General features: G+C 59.2%; 1 protein-coding gene across 3 annotated transcripts in view; it reads right to left on the bottom strand.

The window, feature by feature from the left end:
- NECTIN1 (nectin cell adhesion molecule 1) overlaps window positions 1–24251 on the bottom strand; it is a 95915-nt gene that overhangs the window by 56859 nt on the left and 14805 nt on the right. For all 3 annotated transcript variants that reach the window (XM_090026715.1, XM_090026718.1, XM_090026716.1), the window contains exon 2: window positions 657–1007. In XM_090026715.1, coding sequence (XP_089882841.1) covers window positions 657–1007 — 351 coding nt within the window. The remainder of the gene's footprint in view (window positions 1–656; window positions 1008–24251) is intronic.

Raw genomic sequence — 24251 nt, 5'->3', positions numbered from 1 at the left:
GAGGCAGGAAGGAGAAGAGGGAACAACAGGGTGGTGAGAGATGTCCCCTGCCTGGCCCCAGCCCTGGCCGACCTTCCCACCTGCAGTAACCTTGCAGGATGTCACCTTTGATGGGTGAGCACAGGCTGGAGGATGAGCTCCAAATCCACACCTTTAAGTTGGAGCAAGGAGACCCCCCTTGGAGGCAGCTTTCATAGTTTCTAGGGTTGGAAGGGACCTGAGTAGATCATCTAGTCCAACCCCCTGCCCCACAAAGGCAACTCCCTTTGTGGGACCCCACAAAGGCAACTCCCCCCAACACCAGCCTGGTCTGGAGAGCACCACCTCACGCTTCGTGTGTCCCCAGAGTCTTTCAAAATGCAAATCCCCAGGCAAATCCTGCCTGGCCTCACCCATGATAAATAGGTCAGGGCTGTCATCCCGGTGTTACAGATTGAACAGCCAAAGCTTGGAGAGGGGAAGCGACTCATGCCAAGGGACTGTTATATATGGGTGAGAGAGCCCAGGCGTCCTGAGCCCCACCAGCAGCAGGGGCACCCTTCAGGGGCTGGACTGCAGAGAAGGAGCTCAAGGGGTGGGATTTAAAGCCAGGATCCCCGCACCCCATGGGCTCTGAGGGCAGTGGGTCGAGGGTAGTGACCAGGGCCCTGCCATACCCAGCACGGTGAGGTTGAGCTGGCTTTCCCGGTTGCCAGTGGGGAAGGTGGCGAACTCGCAGATGTAGACGCCTTCGTCGTCCAGCTGCAGCCGGAACAGCTGGATGGTGCCATCCTGGAAGGAGGGGCTCAGGAATTTGACACGGCCCTTGTAGGGAGAGAGGATGGAGACGCCCATGGCGGGGTTGTAGATGGCCACGTTTTGCTTGGAGCCGTTGGTGGCTTTCTGCCACGTCACCTGCGTGATCTTCACGTTGGGCAGTGGGTTGGTGAAGCTGCAGTGCAGGACCACGTCCGTCCCGATGAAGCCCGAGATGGTGTCATTGACCAGGACAGTCTGAGCTTGCAGCCCTGCAAGGACGCAGAGGGGTGGGTAAGGGGAGGCGATACGGAGGCACTAACCCATCCAGCTCCCACCCCAGGCCAGGGACTCCCCCACAGCCCCCCTGACCTGCAGGTGCCCCATACATCTAGTAGGTTGTTAGGAAGTAGATGCATGCAGCCCATTCCCTCTGCAGGATGGAGCCCCTGGAGTAACGGTGCTATTTATGCCAGGGCTGACTGGGCTCTTGGCATCTCCTGCAAGGGCCTGGTAGTGGGGGTAACAGCAGCTTCTCCCAGTCCCACTGCTGGGTGTAGGGCAAACTCCACCCCATCTGCCATAGTCAGCTGTAATCCAACCCTCCCCTCCACAGCCGCCCAGGACACTCCCAGCAGCCATCCAATGCAGGCTAGCATCCGAGGGGCACTCTAAGCCCCTCATCACCCTTGCAGGGCAGGAGGGTGCACAAAGAGCTGACGCCTCACACTTGGGAAAAATCTTGGCAAATTGGAGGATTGGACCAAAAGAAATATCAGGAGGTTCAATAAAAAACTAGTGCAAAGCCCCGCTCTTAGGATGGAGCAATCCCATGCACCGGCAGCTCTGCAGGAAAGGACCTGGGGGTGACAGTGGACACGAAACTGAACATGAGCCAGCAGTGTGCCCTTGCTGCAAAGACGGCAAAGGGCATCCTGGTAGGAGCGTTGCCAGCGGATCAAGAGCAGTGATTCTTCCCCTCTATTCAGCACCAATGAGGCCACATCTGGAGTACAGTGTTTAGTTGTCCCCCCCCATGGAAAGGATGTGGACAAATTGAAGAGTCCAGTGGAGAGCAACAAAAATGGTTCGGGGGCTGGGGGACATGACTTGGGAGAAGAGGCTGATGGAACTGGGCTGATTTAGTCTGCAGAAGGGAAGACTGAGATGGGACTGAATAGCAGCCTGCGACTCCCTGCGGGGGGTTGCAAAAAGGCTGGAGCTGGGCTGTTCTCAGTGGGGACAGAGGACAGGACAAGGAGCAATGGGCTCACGTTGCAGCAAGGGAGGTTTAGGTTGGATATTAGGAAAAACTCTCTCATCAGGAGGGTAGAAAGGCACTGGGACAGGTGACCTAGAGATGTGGTGGAACCTCCATTTTTGGAGGTTTTTAAGACCCAGCTTGACAAAGCCCTGGCTGGGATGATCTAGTTGGCACATCCAGGCACTGCTCGCGCATCCACCCCTAGCCAGCACACACGTGTACCAAGACCCATACACACTGCGTTCATGAAAAACCGGCCCAACTCCTCTTCAAACAAATGAAGGAACTTTCTCAAAGTCACAGTGGGCAGAACAGGAGCGGGGCAAGGCCCCTGCACCCCAAATGATCCCCCTGAACACTCCTCCCTTGCAATCTGCTCCTGTCGCCTTCCTGTAACAAAAACCTCCTTCGTTCCACCCCAGGGGCGCTGCATTTTGGAAGCAGATGAAGCAATGGGCTACACAAAGGCTTTGAAAAGCAGAGATGAAAGGTGCGCGGGGAAGTTGTGCGATGTTCTTTAATGATTATTATTTTGTCTCAGGTGATTCCTCTCCCTGCAGAGGGAAAAGAAAAGTCTCCCAGAAGCCCCAACATTTTGATTCATTGCTGGCTACCCTCCCCACCCCATCCCCCAGTCCTCCCTAAGCTGTGTGCTTAAAGATAAGGCTCCAAAAATGATGCAGCTGGTATTTAGACTGGAAACACAATGGAGGTACAAAGTGTTGAGAACTGGAAAAGCTGGTTCTGCTCGCACCCTTCTGGAGGAGTCTGGAGCACGTGTGTGCAGCAATGGAGCTGGGCCGGCCGCTCAGCAAAGGGGACAGGGGAGAGCGGTGGGGAGCGGGTACAGAACGAGGGGTGAGAAAGGGATGGGGGTGAATGAGAGGGGCCAGAGGCAGATAAGGGGGAGTGGAAGAAATCTAGGAACAGGAAGACTTTACAGCCAGTTTCCTGCCCCGCCACCTCTCATGGTGCCTTTAGTAATGCATAGCCATGCACACAGGTGTACGTGCCCGGAGCCCCCTCAGACACACCTGTGCATGCACAGTCTCCTACAAGCATGTATGCACATGACTGGGCAAGCTGATCCTCCTTCCCATGCCTTTCACACAAGGTGTACACAGCTCCTGCATGCACACACTGCGTGCCCATGTGTCCTCATGCACGCCCCCTCCAGCATTTTGCTCCGTGCCTGCTGCACAGCCCCTCTCCTCCCTCTACAGCTGCCACCTCTGCCAACCTTGGGGCAGCCCAACACCCTCCTGCAAAAGACTTCTGTTCGCTGACCCCAGCACGGCTGCAGTCACACCTGCCTGCTCAGGCCCTGGGCACGCTCCCCTGTATCCGGCTCCAGGCCACCTCACACCCTGCCGCTTGCTCAGCATGGCTGGGAGTACCAGACGCTCTGCTGTGTGCAGCCAGGAGCCTCTGAGCTGAAGACACAGCACTGCAGCAAAGCCCTGAGATGCTGGGTGAGGGCAGACAGTGAAGAGCATTGCCCCTCCTGGGCACGCCTGGGTTAGAAAGGCTCAGGACCAAGCTCCCCAGTGCCACGTGGAGCGCATCTGGGCAAGGCAGCTCCTAATGCAGGGCAGGCATGCATGCCCGGGCACTGGGGCCAGGGACCTGCTCGGGGTGCATCAGTGTGGGAGGCAGAGGGAGGCTGCACTCGCTGTGTTTCGCGGCACCACGCTGAGTTTCTAGGAAGGGTGGGGGTGCGACGACTGCCTCCGCCTTGCTGTGCTCCGCTTCCTCTCCCGGGATGAGAGCTGCGCACACCTGCAACGGGGAGCGAGAGCCCTGCCCAGCCGCCTGGCTCCGAAGCATTCACATCCCCGCAGAGCGTGTGGGGGCTCGTTGGCGCACAGAGCCGTCACGTAGCCAAGGGCCTGGGAACAGCCTCCTGCCAGCTCCCGGCTGGGGGAGGTAGGTGCGCGGAGAGGCCAGAGGTGGGTGGGTTCCCAGCGCCAGCCCCACCTCCTGGCTGAAGAGCTGCCAGCCCAGGCAGGTTGGCTGTGCCGCCGGCAAGATCTCTCATCAACAAGAGCTGGTTCTCAAAGCAAGCGCTTGGCTGCAGCGCTGGGGTGAGGACACGGCTGGCTCCTGCCCTGCCTCGGCGCCGTGACCTCATGGGCCTCGGCTTTTCCTGAAGGCCCAAAACCCACCCGTGGGGCACGGGTTTGGAGGCTGGAAGCCTGGACTCGAGCACCTCGTGACGGGCCGTGGACTTTAGCTGCGGAGCTGTCCCAGAGCACCTCCCTGCCAGGGGCACGGCCAAGGGTGGGACCGAGGGAAAACTCGATGCCATGCATTACAGGCCACTGCACAGGCCAACGGGGCCCCTGGCGTTGTCACGTGAGGTGTGGACTGACCTCCAGCAGCAAGGCCCAGGTGCAAGGCAGAGTCCAGAGAGCTGGACGTGGACAGCATCCAACACCCCCCGGCCGGCGGCTGAGCCTGGCCAGCAAGCTCCCGGTGCCTCCTAGCCAGGGCCTGCCCTGTCCACTGAGCTCCCCAAGAGCACTGCAGACGACTCCATGCTGGGAGCTGCGTGTCCTAGAGAGACAGACAACCCTATCCCCCAAGAAGCTCCTCCGCATACTCAGCTCTGCTTTGCTGTCCTGTCTTGGAGGGTCTATTGATCTGCTTGGTTCAGGTCTCTCCAAGCCAAGAGGAGTCCCTCGACCATGGCTGGAGTCTTGGGGAAAGAAGCAGGGACCCAACCAGTTTGGGATCTGAAGCATAAGGGACTTGGGCCAAGCCAGTACATGTCAGCAGGATGCATGGACCTGGGTGATCCTGAAGAAACGTCCTGAACACGACACGACCGCGCCAACCGAGCCAGGCCACCGGATCCCAGCCCAGGAGCTGGCCACACACATCTGACGGCTGCCAGGGCTGGGTTCAGGCTCCTACACGCGCCTCGGAAAGGCAAACACATTCCAGCTTTCTAGAGGCTGCAAGGGGGAGGAATCCAAGGGAAAACAACCCCGGGGAGGAAATCACGTTTCCACCCAAGTGACTCCCTCCAGCGCCTGGGAGGGGCAGGAAAAGCCCCCCCGTCCCCGATTTAGGGGGGATGTCCCAGCCCTGCCTCAGTGGGGTCAACCAGAGCAAAGGACATCGCAGGACACTGCAGAGCCACCTCTGAGACCAGCGTGCTCCTGCGCAGCCCGGGGGCTCTCAGGGCATTAGCTTGCAAGGTGATGGGGACTGGCTGGCTTGGCGCCCTTGGCCCATGCCATGCTCAATAATTCATCAGGGCAAATGCACAAATAATTGACGGGACTCAGAAAGCGTGTGAGAGACCAAGACTACAACAGCCCCAGCTCGGCTTCTGGGGGGGCCATGTGGGATGGGGCCGGGCCCAGCTCTCTGCTGCCTCCGTGCCACATCTCTAGGTGCCTGGTGTCTGGACCCAAGCCTGGCTGCTGGGCAGAATTAGCCGTGTACCCCAGAGAGTGCCCAGGCCAGGTCATCTCACCAACTTCATCGGCTGGAGGGTAGGGCCAGCTGGGCCCAAAACTGCATCAGTGCAGACCCCGGCTTCTGAAGTGGCTTGTGTGGATCGTCCCAGACCGCCCCGCTCTCAGACACGCACTGGGTCATGGACGGCTGCTGGCTCTGCCTGGCATGCGGCCCAGAGCACCCCGGGGCGCTGGCGGGGCCTGGGAGGCACAACCTGGGTGTGTGAGGATGGGAATGAACTGCCGGGGTCACTGGCTCCATCCCTTCCTCCTGCACACGGGCCGGTGTGCAATGGTGCAACACAGAGGACCCATTCAAAGCCTCTTTGTTAGCATGAACCATGTGAACCCCACACCGCTTTGCACAACTCGGCGCGGGCCCGGCCCACCCCGATCCCTTCCTCCTACTCCCAGATAGTCATCGTGCCCCGAGGGCACTGAAACAGCCCTTGGCATCCGCCCGGTGAGACACCCCCGTGGTGTGGCAACAGCATCTGCCTTGCTGATGCCGGTGTCACCAGGGTCAGAGGCATTGGTGGCCTTTGTGCCTCCAGCCGACATGAAGCGGGTGACGGGGAAGGTGTGGGGACTGCATCTCATGCCTCGCTGCCCACTTCCCTCCGGCACCCGAAGAGCATCCCCAAAGCAGCTGGGTGCCCCCAACACACGCCGCCGGCGCCGCATGCTGTGCTAGACACACATCAGGACAGAGTCGTTCAGCTCTCTCTGGGGCAGGCCACACCGCAGCACCGAGCCTGCTTTAGGGAGGGGGGAAGTTAAAGAGGACCCTGAATGCAACTGAGAGCACGGAGGAGGGGGATTTTGGAGCAGCCAGATGCAATGATTTCAGCTGGGTCCCAGCCCAGAGGGTGAGAGCTGCCCCTTTTCCCTTGCTGGGCAAAATCTGCTTTGATTATAATTCCTCAGAAACTCGCCCCGCACTTCTCCCGAGAGGCAGCAGCTCTCACCACCTCATGCTTAGTCACTGGCTTGGCTCTGATGGAGGACAGAGGACTCGGTAATGACTAACCGAAGCCCCACTTCCTGCTGCGGGCTCATCTTCCCCAGCCCGTCTCCCTTCCAAAGCAGGATTCATCCCCATCAGGAACCTGCTTAGCTGGTGCGCAGAGAAAGGGGGGCAAGCAGTGCATGGGGACTGAGGCAGGGGGCGGCCAGACGTGACGTGATTGCAGCCCAGGGGCCACGGCCATGTCCCGACGAGGAGCGCCCACGTTGGGGTGGAACAGGACCGAGACCACGGCAGGGACAAAGAGAGGACGCTGCAAGTTTGGGCACCCCTGTGTCCCTCCAATATGAGGCCGAGGCACAGGGGACTTGATGGCCCAGGCCGGCTGCCCCTCAGCTGATAAAGAGCCGTCACAGGAAAGGTGCAGGGGGTGCCAGATGACGGTAGCCCCTGGGGCCCGGTAATACTGGGCACTGAACGGACACAGAGCAACAGGCAGCCCTTGCCCCTAGAAGATCACAGGCCAACCGCAGGGGTAGAAAGAGGCCCAGAGGAGGGAGGTGACATGACCAAGGCCACACAGCCAGGCCGGGGCAGAGCAGGAGCCCAGGCGTGCCAAGCTCCAGCGTGGCAGGCTGTGGAGCTGGAGTTCCCCTCCCGGCTCTCCTCAGCCGCAGCCCCGCCGGCTCCCCGCCTCGACTGGCCGGCCGCGCGGGAAGTGCTGACGCAGCTGGGCCAGGCCTTCCCGCAACGAACCTGCGAAAGCCCCAGCTCAGCAACAAAGCACAAAGGCTGCTCCGTGCCCGCCCCGCCCACGGGCCCGCCGGCTAATCCCTCCCCGGCGCGGCCGGTTCCCACACGTCGGCACGGGGTACCACGCTGCCCTCGCCTGCGCCAGGGCCCTTACCCCAGCTCCACCTGCCCCCATAGCCTCTGGCGACCCGTCTCCCCACGTCCCATCCCTCTCAGTCCCCCGACTCGCTCCCGGCTGGTTTTGGTTGGACATTAGAAAGAACTTCTTCCTAGCCGGGGTCGCCAAGGGAGGTGGTGCTCTCCCCTAGCCGGGGGGTCTTCAAGAAGAGACTGGACAAGCACCTGGCTGGGCACTCTTCCCTGCCCAGGGCAGGGGCTTGGACTCGACGACCTACTAAAGTCCCTTCTGACCCCAACACCTATGTTATGACACAGCTGGGGGAGGAGAGGATGGGAACGGACCGCTGCAAAAATCACCTTGCAGGAAGAAGAGCCTTGGAGGCCACTGCTGCTAACTGGCAGCGAACTCTGCAGGGACGCTGCCCTCCGCACCCCGCGTCGCCTCTGCATGGGGCTGGAGGGGTCTGTGCAAAGGCCGCTGCGCGCTGCCAGGGAGGAGGGCTTGGGCTGAGGGATACGGGTGCTAATCCAGCAGCTGGGCTCGCTTCCGAAACAAAGGAATCTGAGCCCCGGCAGATCCAAGACAAACAGAAGTAAACCTCCTGGAAGAGCAGTGCCTGAGCTGGCAGCCCGGAGGGGGAGCAGGAAGGGAGCGCGGCCTGCCAGGCCCGGGCGGTGACTCACCGAGAGCAGCGCACTGGGAACGCAGCAAACGCCGAAACCGCGCTGACTCAGCCCTGGCCGGAGCGCCGTTCCCCAAAGGTCCCCCCGTCCCAGCTGCACAGAGCAAACCCAGCTCTTCCCGTGCACGCCGCTTTGCCCACGGCTAGCGGGTAGTTCACAGATTTCCTAGACATTCGGGCTGGAAGGGACCCTGGAGGATCATCGAGTCCAGCCCCCTGCCCCAGGGGCAGGGCGTCAGCAGGGATCATAGGATCCCAGCATGATAAGCATCCAAATGCGTCTTGAAGGGTAACAGGGAATGGACACCCTCCCGGGCTGACGTCCGGGGCTTGAAACCCTACACCGGCACAAAACGACTGGACTCGCCCCGGGCAGTATCTGTGACTGGGTCGGTGTCTACTGAAGTCTCCGTGCCACCGGCTAATCAGGCTCTCCTGTGGTTTGAGACACTGTGATTAGATGAGAGACGATTGATCTCATGCCCTCGTGACCACAGCCTTGCTTCTGTCTTCGCCTACCCTGCTTTCTCCTGGCATCGACATATCCCCTGATCTCTCCCTCTCCCCTGTAGCCAGAGAGCAGCGCGGAGAGCCTGCTAACTCTTCCCACCACTGCAAGAGCTGGGATCGCAGGCAGGTAGGGAATCAATCTGGCATGATACAGATGCCCCGAGGAGCCGCTAGACATCTGCAGCGAACAGGAGGGGGCAACCCCAGAGAAAGGAGCACCCCTCTCCTCCCCAGAGCCAACCTGCCTCCCCCAGCCTCAGTCATCCCAGGACAGGCTGGACCTCTATTTGCCTGTGTACCACGCCAGGGCCTCGTGTCCAAATAGCCTCCATCAAAGCCCGGGATGCAGCTTCTGGCTCCGCTCCTCCCTCCAGGAGCGCTGCCTGGCTCAGCCCTCCCTGCAAGGATATACCTGGCATGTACAGGGAGCTTTACATCTTCAAAGGGCTTTGCAAACAGCAGCTCTCTAATCCTCCCACACCCCGGCCAGGCAGGGAGGGACCCGGAGCCCGGTGCTGCAGGTGGAGAGACCCGAGACGCTGAGTGGCCACCCACAGAGCTGGAGGGTCCCGAATCCTGATCCCCATCCGCACTGCCTGTTCCCCTCATGCTGTGCCAGGGGGGACCTGCCATCCAGGCAGGCGAAGAGGCTGCACGAAGCTCAGGGCTCAGATGTGGCAGTGGCACTCGGCAACTTCCCTTCACAGAAGCCCTCGCAGGGCGAAGTGAACCAAGTGCAACGGCCCTCTCCGCTCCTGGTGTTGCAGCTGGGGAAACTGAGGCAAGCATAGCCGAGTGACTCGCTCAGGAGCCGCTGGCCGGAAACCTGAGGTTCCCAGCTGCAACTACACGCCAGTGGCACCTGCAGCACCAGGGTCCTGGCTCTCTCCTGGTGCCAGGAGGGTCTGACGCACGGGTCCCAGCTTGCCCGTCCTGGCTAAGGCCCCATCTGCTGACTCCAGCAGACTGGGCAGGAGGAGACCTGGGAAGGGGCCGTGACCCTCCCTCTCCACCTTGCCTGGACAAGCCCCGGTCTTGCTGGTGAAGTGCAAACCGCAATAGGTCCGTCTAGACGGGCAGAGCACCGCCAGGGCCAGGACTGGGGCCAAGCCCTCGCCAGCTCCACAGCAGCAGGGAGGTTGCTCTTCTTTGTGCCATGAGAGCCATGTCTGGGCCGTAGAGCAGCCACACAGGCGGGGATTAACAGAGCTGGAAGGACCATAAACAAGCACTGAGACCACCCGGGAAAGGCTTGATCGCACTCGTCTGGAGGAGATGAGTGAGGGCCCCGGCCTGGCAAAGAGGCCTCCCATGAGCAGCCCTGCTCCTGGCCTTGCAGCCACTTTGCCTTTGGGACTGGCAGGGCGGCGAGCAGGATGCACTCGGCTCCACGGGGACCCGGGAGGCTGGGCTGGGCTGAGCCGGGAGGAGATGGGCTCTACTGGCCGCCTGGAAACGATGGGAATGGCAGGGCTGCTCCCAGACATGCGCCTCCAGCCAAAGGAGGGGTCGTCTACCCTTGAGGAAGGGGCACCGTGACATGCACATGGGGCAGCCATGCTCTCAGGCATGCTTGGCAGCTCTATTCCCTCTCCAGCCTGGGTTCCCCATTGCTCTGCATGGGCTGCAGGAGGGGGCATCCCCGCTGTCCTCCTGGGGGAGGAGGGGGGGGTCCCTATCGTTGCAACCGGGATTCTCACTCGGAGCCCTGATTTTCCCTGGGACTCAGAGCCAGCTCCTAGCACTGTTCAGATCCAGATGTGGGTCCAAACCTTTGGACCTTCACCTTCCCAAGAGGGTGAGTCCTCTTGGGTCACACATCCCTTTACACGAGCAGCAGGGCGGTAGCCCAAGGAGCAACAGGGCAGCGAGAGCAAGGAAGGGAGGTGAAGGGGAGGAAAAGAGAAATGGGGATGAAGGAGATGAGCCCCCTGGTTCTTCTGTCCCAGTCTCCCCCACACCACTGCACTTCGCTGACCGAGGGGGAGGGGGGCATGGGAAGCAACCCAGCCAAGACCAGGCCAATGCAATGGCTGCTCTCCCAGACAGGATGTGTGCATCTCTCCTGCCATCCCTGCCAGGCAGACCAGCTTCTCCCCACCTCAACCTAAAGGTTCGGTCAATGGGACATGCCCGATGCTGGGTGCCAGGAGCAGCATGGTGGGGGAGGAGGTTAGGGTTAGAGAATCAGGATCACCCCCTCACCAGACAAGCATCTTCCCGCCCCAAGGGAGGTGGCAGGCAAGAAGCAGCAACTAAAACACGAGGGGATCTAGTGCTAGACATCACCCCAACCGGCACTGAGAGCCAGAATTACAGGTTGCACCGAGTGACTCACCGGTGTGCTCTCACCTGGGTAAGGAGCTGGCTCGGGCTTGCTGCGAGCCCACACGGCTGGGGGCCGGCCTGCCGAGAGCACACCGCAAGGAGGCCTGGAGCTGCACCATAGCATCAGTCATCTGCTGGGACTGCCAGCCAGCAGCCAGGCTGGGTCCTACAGCCGCTGCTTCTCAGGTCCTGGTTTCCAGCTCAAGTCCAGTGGCAGCCCCAAGGATGAAGGGTGGAGAAGCCCAGCACCAGAAAGCCCAGTTTTTAACCACAGAAGGGGCTCTGGAGGGTCCCCAAATACTACAGCGGATGCTGGAGCATGAAGACGGGGCCATAAATAACCATGCTGTGCACTGAAATGCTGAGCAGAGCATCTCCCAGCCCCAGATGCTACCTGCAGGCTAGAGACAGACCCAAATCATCCAGCTGGGGCCAGAACCAGCTCTAAATGTAGCCATGCCAAAGATCCAAACCCAGGGGAGGTTGGCCAGGGAGCCCTGGAGAGCTGCTTAGAGGATTCAGTCCAGTCCTCAACTGCTAACAGTTAGCAGATGGGGCCGAGCTGGACGCAGTGCCTTGGGTCAGAGCCAGCGATGGTGCTGTGGGGTCAGAAGCCCGGCCAGCACAGACCTCCAACACAGGCTGGCGGATTTGCACCTAATCTGAAGCTATTCCCCTCTTGCTCAGCACAATTAAACGCTCATAAGTTTGAGTTCATCTGCTCAGCTCCACTCGGTAACCCCTGGGGCTAGCGAGCAGAGGTAGGAAGCCAGCAAAAGCTGGCTGCCGGGCGATCCTTCGTGGTGCCGACCCCGTGAGATCAGCCGTGCACGTGGGATCTCTGTCTGCTCACCGAGCTGGAGAGGCCGTTGCAAAGAGCCTCCCACAGAAATGGCAATACCGTTGGAAAAAAAACAAGGCTGGACGTGGTCCGGCAGAGTCCTGGCATATGCCCTTTGGTCTGTGCCAAGGCCTTCTTCAGCAGGGGGCCAGGGAGGCAATACAGGGATTAAAAAACTGGGAAACACAGCTCAATGTGCCCAAAACAGAGCCCTTCAATTATTCATTCAGAAACAATGCACTGTTTCCCAACTGCTTCCAGCTCTCGCTGCACATGGCAGAGGCTGGTGGAGTCAGGTCCAGAAGGCAACGTTCCCATTTTGGGGCAGACCTCTATTTGCATGGACCCCAAGCAAGATATATCTATATTTAATTTCCAGGGGGACTTTGGGGTTCTGTTTTGAAGGGGAAGGGAACTCGCTTTCAACGGCTGCAATCCTCCGCAGGACACCATGCCTGAGCTCAGACCCACTACCACATTCGGCCTAACAGAGAGAGGGAGGGAAGGAGAGAGGACACCTCCTGTCTGTCTGCTTTGCCGTCCATCCCTTGATCTTTCTACGGCACCAGTCAGAGCAGCTTGTAAGCACAGGACCTGTGCTCTGATCCCTATATTGCAGCTTGAAGACCTTCAGCTGCGCGGTGTGGTTTGAACCCAGGGCACGAGTGCACAGTGCCTTACTCCCTGGCTCGGAAATGTCCTCCCTTTCCCCCCTGCTCCAGTACAGAAGATCTGCTCCTACCCCCAGCCCAGCAAAGCAGCTTGCATTCGCCTCCGTCTGTTGTTTGTTTCTTTCTGATGGGTAACGGGGACATGAAAGACTGCTTAAAAGAACTCATGTTCTTTCCCGATCCAGCAAAGAACAACCCAAACTGTTACATTTTTCAGCAGAAATGGCAATATGGGCTCTGTTCCTGTAGCCTCTCTGCATTTTTAATGGTAGGCTTTACCCAAAAAAATGTCAGGCGGCTCCCTCGGTGGGAGGGGAACAGGGAAGGGGAAGGAGTCTTCGGGTTTCCAGCAGAACTTTGTTTTCCATAAAAAAGCAGAGCGCAGCCGAGCCAAATCTCTCAGCACCTGGCTGTGTCGTCTAGAGGCTGCGTCCTTGGCTCCCGCGTGTGGCAGCTGCTCTCTCGCACGCTGCTGGGTGTGAGCCTCCAGCCTGCCAAGACAACGGTGGTGTGAGCTTCCTCGCAGCGGTGCCCTCAGTGCCAGTGCTGCCACCCTCCTTTGTCATGGCACTCGGTCATTGCAAGCCAGGGGAGGCGGCATAGATGGCCCTGTGTCTGCTGGCAACCAGCAGCCGCTCTGCGGCACCACAGCCCTGCCACGCAGTATGGTTTGGGCTTGCAAGGGGAGCCCACCAAGAGCCTTCTGCATGAGAGGCCGGGGGACTGGTCTCAAGGACCTCTCTCCCTTCCCCATGGCATGACTTTGCACAGAACTTCCCTCTTCCCTAGCCGGCCGGGGTGCTACGCCACCATCCTCCATGCCCAATGATTTCTCACCCCACGCTTGGGCCCCCTCTATCTCAGTGCATCACGACAGCTTGCAAACCCCCTTTGCCCTGAACTCCTGCCCCGACCCTCCCGGACTCCACGTCCAGTGCATAATACTCCACCTCTCCAGCAACCGCCCAAGGAGCAGCACCTAAAACAGCGTGCCACCGGCAGGTGTGACCCAGCCTGCATTTCAACCCCCTTCTGGCAGGGTGCTGGGCACAAGCCTGGCTAATTACTTCCTGTATTCCGCTCAGCAGCGCCTAATTATGATGGAAACGTTTTATCAGGGAATAAATATTTATTTTTGAAAAAAATATTTACACGTGTTGATTTAGCAGCCAGGCTAATCAGCCCCGAGAGGGGAATTCTTTGCCTGCATTAATTTCACTGCTTGGGAGGCAGGCGAGTGGAATCGCGGCACCTGGTGCCCCATGCCTGGCAGGGGGAGGGTTATGGGGCCTTGCCCCACACCCCAAACTGGGTCTCCCCAGCCATGAACCATCATCCCCCAGCAGCACTAGCTATACTAAGGGTCCCCTCCTTAGGGGCACTCAACAGACATTCACCACTTCTACCGTCTTTAGCCACCACCCAAGTGCAGCCATCTCTAGAGTGCAACACGGCAGCTGTTTAGCATGGCCCAGTAACACAGCTCAACTGTTTCGGAGAATTCATCCTGCTCATTGCGGGGATACCAATATGATGAGCTTCTTAGAAACACCAAAACTACAGGGCTAGCAACCTGGGAGGAAGAGAGGGAAGGTGGGCGACTACTGGGGTGGATGGAGGTACAAGAGCCACTCTTAGTGATCATAAAGCGGGTCAGGATGCTGGCTGCACTTCTGGCCCAGAGGGGCTGGGATAGCTCACTGAGAAGAATGAGATTTCCAGCAGCAATCCTTAATATTACACTGGTTCATTGGGTCAATATTGACTAAAGAAAGAAATTCTCCACCTATGGAAAGGCAACTTGCTCTATCTCTGTGTGTTACTCTGTTGAAAGGGGGATACTGCCTCCCAGGAGGGCCATAGAGAGGAAAACATGAATGGCTGCAATGTGCTCAGAAGCGGTAAGGATGGAGGATGGATAAGGCTAAAGGTAAAGAGAATTAACTACTGTTGGGTGAGGGGGGTCACTCGTTGGCAGCAGTGCAGGACCCGGGCCTGGCTGCCCCACCACAGGGCTGCCTGCTGCATCTTGGGCCGGGGGCTGGTTCGAGGGCAGCTGCGCAAAGCGGAGGATCTGCAGGGTACTGGGGCCCAGCGCTCACATGGACACGCCGCCCTTGGGACTCAGCTTGCTAATTCGGACCCACTCGTATCCTACCCAGCACTGCACTGGGCCATGCAGACATACCCATCGGTCGTGGGGCAGGCTCTGGGGAAAGGAAATCCACAGCGGACACCAGAGCCACAAGCCGAGTCCCTCGGAGTTGGGCTGGTCTTGCACCACCTCCAAAATGAAGCGTGGCAGCTGCAGCAATGGGCTTGCCTTCACTGCAGTGGGCTAGAATCAGCCCAAACCTTCCCTTGCCGTTGAAGGAATACACAACCCGCCGCCTGGGTCTGGGAAGATATCCCAGGGACACCAGCCGCTGAGAGCAGCGCCGGGGGAAGTGCGTGCTCCTCGTCCTGGGAACAGCGCCTGCCCGCGCCGTGTAGCGCCCCAGCGAGCAGGTGCGGGGCAGCCACACCATGTCCCCTGGGGGCTTCCCGTAGGCCCACGCAGCCCCAGGGTGGGTTTTTTCCCTCTCCCTCAGAAGTCCTCAAGCGCAGGGAGCCGCGCGAGCCGACAGGAAATCAATAGGAAATCCAAGAGGAAGGCGGAGTTCCCAGCTACCACCAGCACAGCCGCCTCTCAAAGCCTCCGTAAGTGCTTAGCAAGCAGTAATGGGCAATACACGGCCCTGGACGAGGGCTCGGGGGGATACCAGGCCTCCAGCCTGGCAATTAGGCCTCCTTCACTCCCAGCCACGCGCCTGGGGACTGCTCTGCTGCAGGATTCGCCTCGCTGCGGCTCAGGCCCGGACCCCAACCGCCCCCGCCTGCGCATCAAGGCGCCTTTCTCTCCTGCCCCCCGTGACGCCGGGCTTCTCCTCCATGTTTCCCTTCTGCAGCCTTTTCCTTTCCACCCCCTCGCTCTGGGAGGTGGATATTTCTGTCTCCCTCTTACACCCTCCTCCTCGCTCGCACGCACATCTTGCACCATTTCAGGCAGCCGTGCGTTCCCCAGCTGCCACCCTCGGCTCTGCGTAATTATGGGGCTCTCCAGACATGACAATGTGCTAACGGTCCCCAGGGTCCAGAGCTTTGTTATCTGGAGGCCGCTGTTTGGGTTAGGGGGTCGTTAAGCCATTGTAATTACCTGGGCGCCGAGAGCCAGTCCAGCAGTGGTGAGTGTTGAAAGAGGCCCCAGTGGGGCTGGGCTATCTCCCCAAGAGCTGTCTGCTGATCCTTGGCTTGATTAAATTCTTACACGAGAACAAGGCAATGTGTGGCCTGCAGCAAGATGGCAATTTGTCTTGTGGACCTCCCGGCCCAGCCGTCCTCTGTGGGGCACTGGGCATAGGGTGGGGACGGTGGGTTCACCCCGTTACAGAGGCCAGGGCTGAGTTAGATGAGCATTTCAGCATCCAAGCTGGGCTTGGAGGATTGCTCCATCACTGCACCATGCCCAGAAGAAGACGTCTCCTGGTGGGGCAGTGCTGGGGAGAGAGGACAGCCCCCTGTGCATCTCCAGTTTCCACCAGCATGTGCACAGGAACTAATGCATCTGCCAGAGCAGCGACACAAGCTGCAACCCCCAAACTATTTCTTTCTCAGTCCAAAGGATCCTGCTCCCCTTTCTTTCCAGGGGTGTCCCTCCCGTCCCAGGGTTGTGCTGTGGCAGTGCCTTAATCTCCCCATGTGAATGGCTGCTCTTATACCCACTGCCCTCAATCAGCTGCCCAGGCGCCAATGCAGCTCCAAACCGTGCGGATACAGAAGATGGCTCTGCCAAGGGGCCCCGTTTCCATCCTGGGTCGACTCAGAGCCCCCATATCTGACTCTTCCCCAGCATCAAGAGCCCTTGGCAAAGATCAGCATTTCCACCCCCCCACCCTGGCCCTGGAGCCCATAAACCAGCTCTCCTGAGCTGCACAGACACCAGCGATTGTACAGGAAGGACCCATCACGGCCTGTCTTGTGCCCCCAGAGCCCCGCAGCCAGGCAGAGGCAGTGACACCACTCTCTTGCTCCATCCTGCCTTCCCTAAGCCAAGGGGGTGCCGAGAGGAGCCCCCTTGCTCTGCTCCACTCCTGGAGGGAACTGGCCCAGGCCGGGCAAGAGCTGGCTGGGCCGAGAGACCCCGCGGAGAGTCACCCATCTCCCTGCCCTCCCCAGGCACCTGCAAGGGGCAGTTGTGGTTTGGGTCCCACAGGACCTGGGGTTTGCAGCAAGTCCCTATCTCTTCCCCTCGCCCAACCCAGCACCTGGCGAGGGCTGTGCAAAGCCGCACCCCAACCTTCCCAGCTCCGACTTGCTCACTCCTGGCTGGGCCCAGGCTGAGCGTGCCAGGGCCTGCCGTCCGCTCCCGGCCGCCCCAGCAAACATGCACACGTCGACACGCCGAGCACCACCGCATGCGCAGGCTCCAGCCCACAGACCGCCGTGCTCCAGGCCTCGCCCTGCCGCCAGCCGCCCTGCGACTGCACTTGTCATGGGGGCCCGGGGCACGGACACCTCCAGGAGCTCCCGCTTTGCCTTGCTCCGGGGGGACCCCAAAGGCTGCAAACTCCCTTCCTGACCACGGACAGCACTGTCCCCTCTCCGCTGGGCAGCTGGTGGCTTCAGGCCCTAGCGCTGTGGATGAGCAGGGGGGCACTGGCATTAGCAGCTCCCTTCCAGGCCCCAGCATGGGGGAGTGGAGGGGCTGGAAGGAGATGCCTCCTCCCAGCTCCTGTCATGCTTAGCTCCAGCCCCAAACCTGCAGGGGTTTCATGGCTGCAAGTTTCATGGACTCCAGGTTGGAGATTCCCCTCATCGGTCCTTCCCAGAACAAATGCCCAGCCTGATGGCTCTGCGGTCCTACCAACCCTCCCCGATCGAAGCCGAGAGACTGTGGTGACATACTGCATAATTAGGTTAATGAGTTACGCCTGGCTTTTAATTGGGATTCCAAGATTTACTGGTCCATGTCTTGCTTTTGTTTTATAGCCGGTGAAGGCGCCCAGAGGTCATCCTGGCTGATGGCTCTGATATCAGAAAGGTCTCTGGGATCTTTAATTGTATTTAATCACCAAGGTAATTAATGATCACCCAGTCAATCTGGCAGGGCCCTGGCCCTGCCCTTAGGTGTCCATTGTGTCTGGGAAAAGACACTGAGCAGATGCAGAGGAGGAGGCAGGAAAACAAAGGAACAAGAGAGAGAGAAAGGGATAAAAAAAGGAGGTCTGGAAAGGGAGATGGATGAGACATGAAGTTGCCTTCATCCACACCCACCCTCTCTCCAGCCGCCCAAGCGACTCCAGCCCAAAGCATAATAAATTTGATGGTAAACAGGGAAGATGACCTGGACCCAGGCCAGCTGGGGGGCTCCTTTCTGTTCTCCCAACACGTTCCCATCCCTGCCCCTGCCTCCTTCCCTGCAGGCTCCATCTCAAGCCTCTTCCACTGCAGGCTCTTTCCAAAGTCCAACCCTGGGGCGGTGTGCTGGGCAGAGCAGGTTGCAACACGTCCCCCTTCTCCCAGTCCCAGCACCCAGCCCGGCTCTGAGCACGCCTTGCCTCTCCTCCTGCCCCGAGCAGGAACGGAGCTGGTCCAACCAGTAACGGGGCTTCCTGTCCCGACCTGCAAAGACGCAGCCTCGGTCCCAGCCGTCAGCAGGGACTGGGAGTACAAACCCGGCCTGTGGTTCAGGCCCTTCCAAATGTGGGTCTGGAAAAACAAGGGGCCGTGGGCTGTGCTGGCTTGTTGAGGAATGTTCCCAGCTGACGAGGGCCGGGCGAGGGCTCACCCGCCAGCGGGGAAGCACCCAGCCCCTGCCTCCCTGAGCTGGGCATGGGGAGCTGCAGGGATGTCAGCTGAGCTGAGACCGGGGGCAGCAAGGGTGTGCTGGGGGGTAAGATCCAGCTGCAAAACCAGGATCTGAGCAGCTCCCAAGCCCCAGGGCTGCTTTAAGGGGACTTTCCCTCCCATTCCCGTGCTGGCTTTGTACCCCACAAGCTCCTGAGATCCCCTGGGGTGGTTGGTGGCCCTGGTTCTCTGCTAGCAGCAGCCCAGCCTGGCTGGAAGCCGGGCCCACGCGAGGCTCAACAGCTTTGCAAACCCCAGGGAAACCTCAGGAGAGCCGGGTGAGAGCCCCAGCATCCAGATCCAGGCTCCTCAAGGTCTGAGCAGCCTAGCGCCAGGGGCTGGGAGCAAAGTGCCTCCTCCCAGACCACACAACAGAGACCTGCTCTTCCCAGCCTGGCCCAAAACTGCTGCAGGAGCCAACTGCCAAGCTCCCAACCTCCAGGACCGGCCCCATCCCCTTGGCGCCAGGCCGTGCACCCTGGCAAGTCCCATCTTGCTCCAGCCATCACATTGGCAGCTCTCCGCCAGCAGCCTGCCCCTCCCGCATCTGACAGCATGAGCACATATTTGCCAGCGCTCTCCTCTGGCTCCTCTCAAACCAGCCTTTTCCTGGCTTGGAGGAGGGAGGGAGAGAGGAGTGGAGTCTCAGAGGGGTTTGCACAGAGCCTGAGAAGCTGCTGGGAACAGGGACAAGACGAGAAGGGGCAGACAGAGATCCCCGCGCCATCACTTGGGCTCCTTCTGGTCACTGCCTCCTTCCTAGTCTGCGAGATGCTCAGCTGGGCCAGGGCTGACCTGTTATGGGGCAGGGTGGAGCACTGGACCGATCTGCGTGGCTGGTCCTTGCCTACCTCTCATTATCACTGAGATGCTTTGAGAAGTTATGTCCCAAAATATAGCACGATCCCATGTTACTGAGATGGACTCCAACACCCTCCCATGAGCTAGTGCTGGGCTGGAGGCTGGGGTGCTGCACAGCAGCGAACTCCACACCATACAGACGTGTCCTGTCGTGGCCACACACACGAATCCCATCACCCCCACGGCCCCTCAGAGCGTCAGCTGAGCGTGAAACGCCACTTATTCACTCTGTGCTGCCCTTTCATGTCTAATGTCAGCACCATTTTGTGCTGAGATGCTGGAGATCATCAGGGCTGCAGGTGGAGGAGGAAGCAGCTAGCTGGGCTACAAGCCTTGCAGCAGCTAGGAAGGTGAAAGAGGCAGGGCGGGATGGTGGGATGAGTGTGGGGCCTTTGGGCAGCGCTGCCAGGCCAATGGCTAGCACAGCATATTGCAATGGCCAGCAGCAAAAGAGAACAATGTTGGTATTTGTGCCACCATCGTTGTGTTTCAGGGTTAACACGCATGCGAGGTTGGCTGTGGTTGCAGGCTCAGGCGGGCTCTGCAAGGATGCCGGCTTGGCTCCTTGGGCCCTACAACTGGATATCAAGCTGAGGGGACCCAAGCCATGAACAAGGTACAGTGGCAGTCATGTGGATATCTGAGAGCCTGGCATCCCATCCCAATATCAGCCTGCTGCGGGGAATGCCACCCGGAGAGCAGAAGCAGCGAGAAAGAGGGCTGCTGCCCACAGCCTATATATACATCATGTGCTTTAGGTCCCACACTACAAAGCCCAGATGCCATCGTCCACCTCATATAAGCTACGTCCCTCTCCGCACTGCCAGAGATTGCCCAGGGGACCAGTCTCAGTCCCTTGAAGGCGCCAAGTAATGGGGCTCTGGGGAGTAAAAGCAGTGGCTCACTGAGGATCAGGCAAGCAATGAGTCCTGGAGAGATGCTAATTAGTTCTGACAAATTAATGACAATGGGAAGCAAAGCCCTCATTTATTCTCCAGATCTAATTTCCCTCGCTTTTGTTTCCCTCCCCTGTCATGCGGCGGGAACGCTGGGAGGGGCAAGGAGCCGGTGGGGGCCTGCACCTCGCGCACCTCCGGAGCATCCTCCAAGCCAACGATGCCATCACGCCCGCTCCTAACGAACTCACTTGGCGCCTCAGGCTGGAGGGGAGCGGCCAAGAGAAATCCTGTCCCCACTGCTGCCCTTCCCAGCTAGAAAAGCCCAGTGCCAGCATCAACCACAATCACTAGGCCAGAGCAGACCAGACATTTGCTTTGGGGAAGTCCCTTGCGACCGCCCACGAGGACATGAGCCTTGTGCTAGACAAGAGGCCTTCAGCGATCGCGGCCTCAGGGGCACGGCTATTCCATGGCGTGGGCCTGGATGACTTTCCACAAGGCCCCTGGCATCTCTCTGGGCACAGATGGCCATCTACCAATCCGGCGTAGTGCAGAACAAACGATTCACTTCCACAGGGGATGCAGGCGGCTGCCACTTTCTGCCAGGAAAGACATTTCCACCAGGCGCCGAGTGCTGGGGCCTGCTTCCCACAAGCCAGGCCCCTCGATGGGGGTGGGTGCTGGGGGCCCCAAATGCCCACCTGCTTGTGAAGACAGCCTGTCCCCAGAGCAAAGCCAGCAGGCCAGGTGCAGCCCGTGCGTCCTCACCGGGGGCACTCCCTGCCCCAACCCTGCCCCAGTGAAAGCCAACACTGCCCATCTACCTGGGGATGGAGTTTCTGACTCATCCCTTAAAGATGAGGCTTGGGCTCCATGCTCTACCCCAGCTTGGTGCAATGAAGCAGGGCTGCTCCCCTCCCGCTCGGGGCCAGGCACTTGGCCCAGCTGTATTTACGTCAGGGAGGGATTAGTGCCAGTTCAGTCCTTCAAGGAGCTCTCAGAGGGTTACCAGGCCGAGAAGAAAGCAGCTTATAGGGGATGGAGGCTCAAATCCACCCCTCAAAGTAGGGGGCACATGCATGCTGGATGGATGGATCTTATGGCACCAGGGTGTAGAAGGGCAGGGTCCCAATGTGCCAGGTGCAGAAAGAGGAGAGAGGCAGAGCCAGCCCTGCCCTGCATTGCTTGCATGGCCAGACAAGCATCCAGGCCTGGACAAAGCAAATCACTTGCCCGAGGTTAGCAGCAGTGCCGGGACGAGGACCCAGGGGTCCTGGGATTCCCACACCAGCATGCTGCACCCCTGTGCCACCCTCTGCAAACCTAGAGAGAGCTTTCGGGGAGGTTGTCCCATCACTGGAGCTATGGGGGGGGGTTGTCCCATCACTTTAACCCTTTGTTGTGTGCAAAGGGGCAGAGAAAAAACACTCAATGGCCACATTAAAGGGAAAAGATATCTTGCTGCACCACCCCCTCCCTGGACGCCTGGGGTCTATTGTACAAGTGTGCAGGTGGCCAGAGCTAATGCTGCGTTGCCCTGGTCACTGAGTGTGGAAGGGCAGGAGGATAAAGGGGTCCTCCTCCTCCCCCGCCCCACCCACCGGCAATCAAACCAGAGCACAATGACCATGGCGGGGGGGGGGGGGAGATGAATGGCCGAGGAAGCCGCGCTCAGCACAGCTGTCCCCGGCCCAGCCTGGGATTGGGTGGCGGGAAGGGGAGGGGACCGGAGACAACAGTCCGACTGCTTCTCCCACCGGGTAAAACAAAATGATGGGTCTAAGAGCCTTGCACAGCTGCAAGAGGCACGTCTGGGCTAATCAGTGCTCCGCGCTGGGTCCTGCCCGGGTGGCCCCCTCTCCTGGGGCGGGCACCCCAAGCTGGGAAGCCTGCAGAGCTCCTGGGTCCCCCTATTGCCACTCATCCCCAAAGGGGATTTTAAATCAACTCCTTCAAGAGGCAGAATCCACCTCCGTGGGCTCCAAAGCCAACAGCTGTTGGAGATGCCGAAGCAGCCTGGGAGAGCGCGATGGCAGTATTTCACCGTGCTCGCTCCTTAATACTCTATCTCGGAGCATCAGAGAACAAAGAATTCCTTGGCAGAGTCACGAAAAAGCCCGGGCCCGCATGATTCACCCATCTCGCATCTGCCGCAGTCCCTGACACCTGTGCCGCGAGGGGAGAAAATGCTGCTATTCTAAGCCACTAACGTTGTGCACCTACTTAGCACAGGTTGAAACGACAAGGCAAGGTGCCAAGCTGGGGACAAGCAGGCCCACATGTTTGGGGAGCCCACAAGAGAGTGCCTGCTCCTCTCTGCTTCCCCCTGGCTGGCTTTCAGACAGGGCGGGGAACTGCAGGATCGTCCTCATCCGTGGAAAAGGCTCCCACCCAGAAAGGGAACTGGTGGGCCACGGTCCCAACTCCCCCAGGCATCAAGGCTCAAAGATGCAAATTGTTAGGCTGAAGGACAAGATCGTTCACTTCTTCCTCAATGTGTCCTCTGAAACCCCCAAGTCCCCATGCACAAAATACCCCATCTTGATCCTAGATCCTCTCCTTGGATCTGGACAGATCACTGTGCTTGCAGCAGGCTGGAACAGCCCAATTTTGGTCACTGTTGCTATAGAGCCTCTGCTAAGCAACCTCCCTTTAACATCTTCACCAGGGTCTTCCAGGGCTCCTAAGCATCCACCACAAATCAATGGGATTCAGGTGCCGAATTCCCCTTGGCCCCTCTGGAAATCCCAGCCATATTCGCCATCTTGATATCCCTCCATGTAGGGCCCTGTCCCTGCATCTCCCTTGTGACTAGGGCAAATGACAACTTTGTTCTGATGCAGAAACATTTGCTGGCTGGTGGCTACAACGGTAGTCACACATGAAAAGGTAGGCACTGAGGACCCCAAAGGGAGAGGCAGGCTTTGTGTGAGCCAGTGGGTCCATGCCCCGATTGGGTCCAGGATGCAGCCTCCACACTGCATCCACCACAGGTCTCTGGCAGGGCAGCATGCTCCAGCCTGCCCCTTGTAAAACAAGGCTGGACAAGGCACCGGCCCCTGGCGAAGATGGGACCTAACAGCTTCAGGCAGCCACAGTTCCTTAGCCACGGGCCAGAGCTGACATGCTGGTGCTTGGTCCCCCTTGCAAATAAACCACCCTCCTACATGCATGCGGCTCTGGCCATCCCAAGCTTGTTCTCAGGGGATAACTGATGTTGCCCTCACCGGGGAGACCCTTGGTGCAAATGCAGCTCCGCAGCCTCTAGGTGCCATCTCAAACAAGTGTCAGAGACTGCAGCCTTGTCCACGCTGGGCATCTGCAGCTAGGAAGGCAGCTGCTAACTCCTAGGCAACACTACTCACAGCCAGGACATGCACTGGGGGTACTCCCCCAGCCTGCAACTGGGCATGAAGGGGGAACGCTTCTGCACCATGGACCAACCCGCTTTGCACCCAGGGCATGTGCCGGGCACTGGATGTTCTTGATGACTTGGCCGTCCTTGCATGCTGTGCTATTTTGGAGCTGATCTGGACTCTGAGCCCTTGAAAAGTCCTGACCAGAAGCTCTCTGGGAAGCCTGGCCTTGTTCACTTAGCTCTTAAAATAGAGGAGGGAAAACCTCCGCTTTTTACCAACCAGCCCAATGTGCGTCAGGCCCCTGATTAAATATTAACTCCTTTGTGCAACCCACAGACAGGATGTGCCGCTATTTATTGCTCAGGGGGCAGCAGCAGTCAAACAAATGACGGAGACAAATTGGTGCCATCTTATTGCTGCCTTGAGCATTTAGGGCCCGGATAGGTGCTGCGAGGCACTTAGAGGCCTGTTCCCTACGTCTGACTCCAGCTCATGGACGCAGCACTGACAGCACCATGCGCTTCTCCATAGCCATCGCTCCTGCTTTTGCCATGCATCAAAACCTGCTGCCTTCGAGGCCCAGTCTGTCAGCTGTTGGCATCAACGATGCCCACTTCAATGGGCTCCATTGAGCAGTCTGCAACCTGCACCCCCCAGATCTGTATCGCTTGCTGAGCCAGCGCAGCAATGGGCAGGTGAACCAACGTCCTGTCTGCCTTTGTTCTGTTTTTGGACCCCAGGCTGGGATTTGTGTGTGCCTGGCCCAAAGGCCAATCTCCCCTTGACCGAATGGATCTGAAAGAGAGCTAGGTTTAAGCCTATGCATGGACGAGGCACAGCTAAAAGAAAACAGCTAAAAGAAAGACAGAAACCAAGAACGTTTTGCCAGCCACTCTGCACTAGCTTG

Source organism: Crocodylus siamensis, chromosome 14 (assembly GCF_052110815.1).
Source record: "Crocodylus siamensis isolate JL-2025a chromosome 14, ASM5211081v1, whole genome shotgun sequence".
Taxonomy (NCBI): domain Eukaryota; kingdom Metazoa; phylum Chordata; order Crocodylia; family Crocodylidae; genus Crocodylus; species Crocodylus siamensis.
Note: the sequence above shows the minus strand (reverse complement) of the source record. Positions and strands in the feature narration are given on the sequence as shown.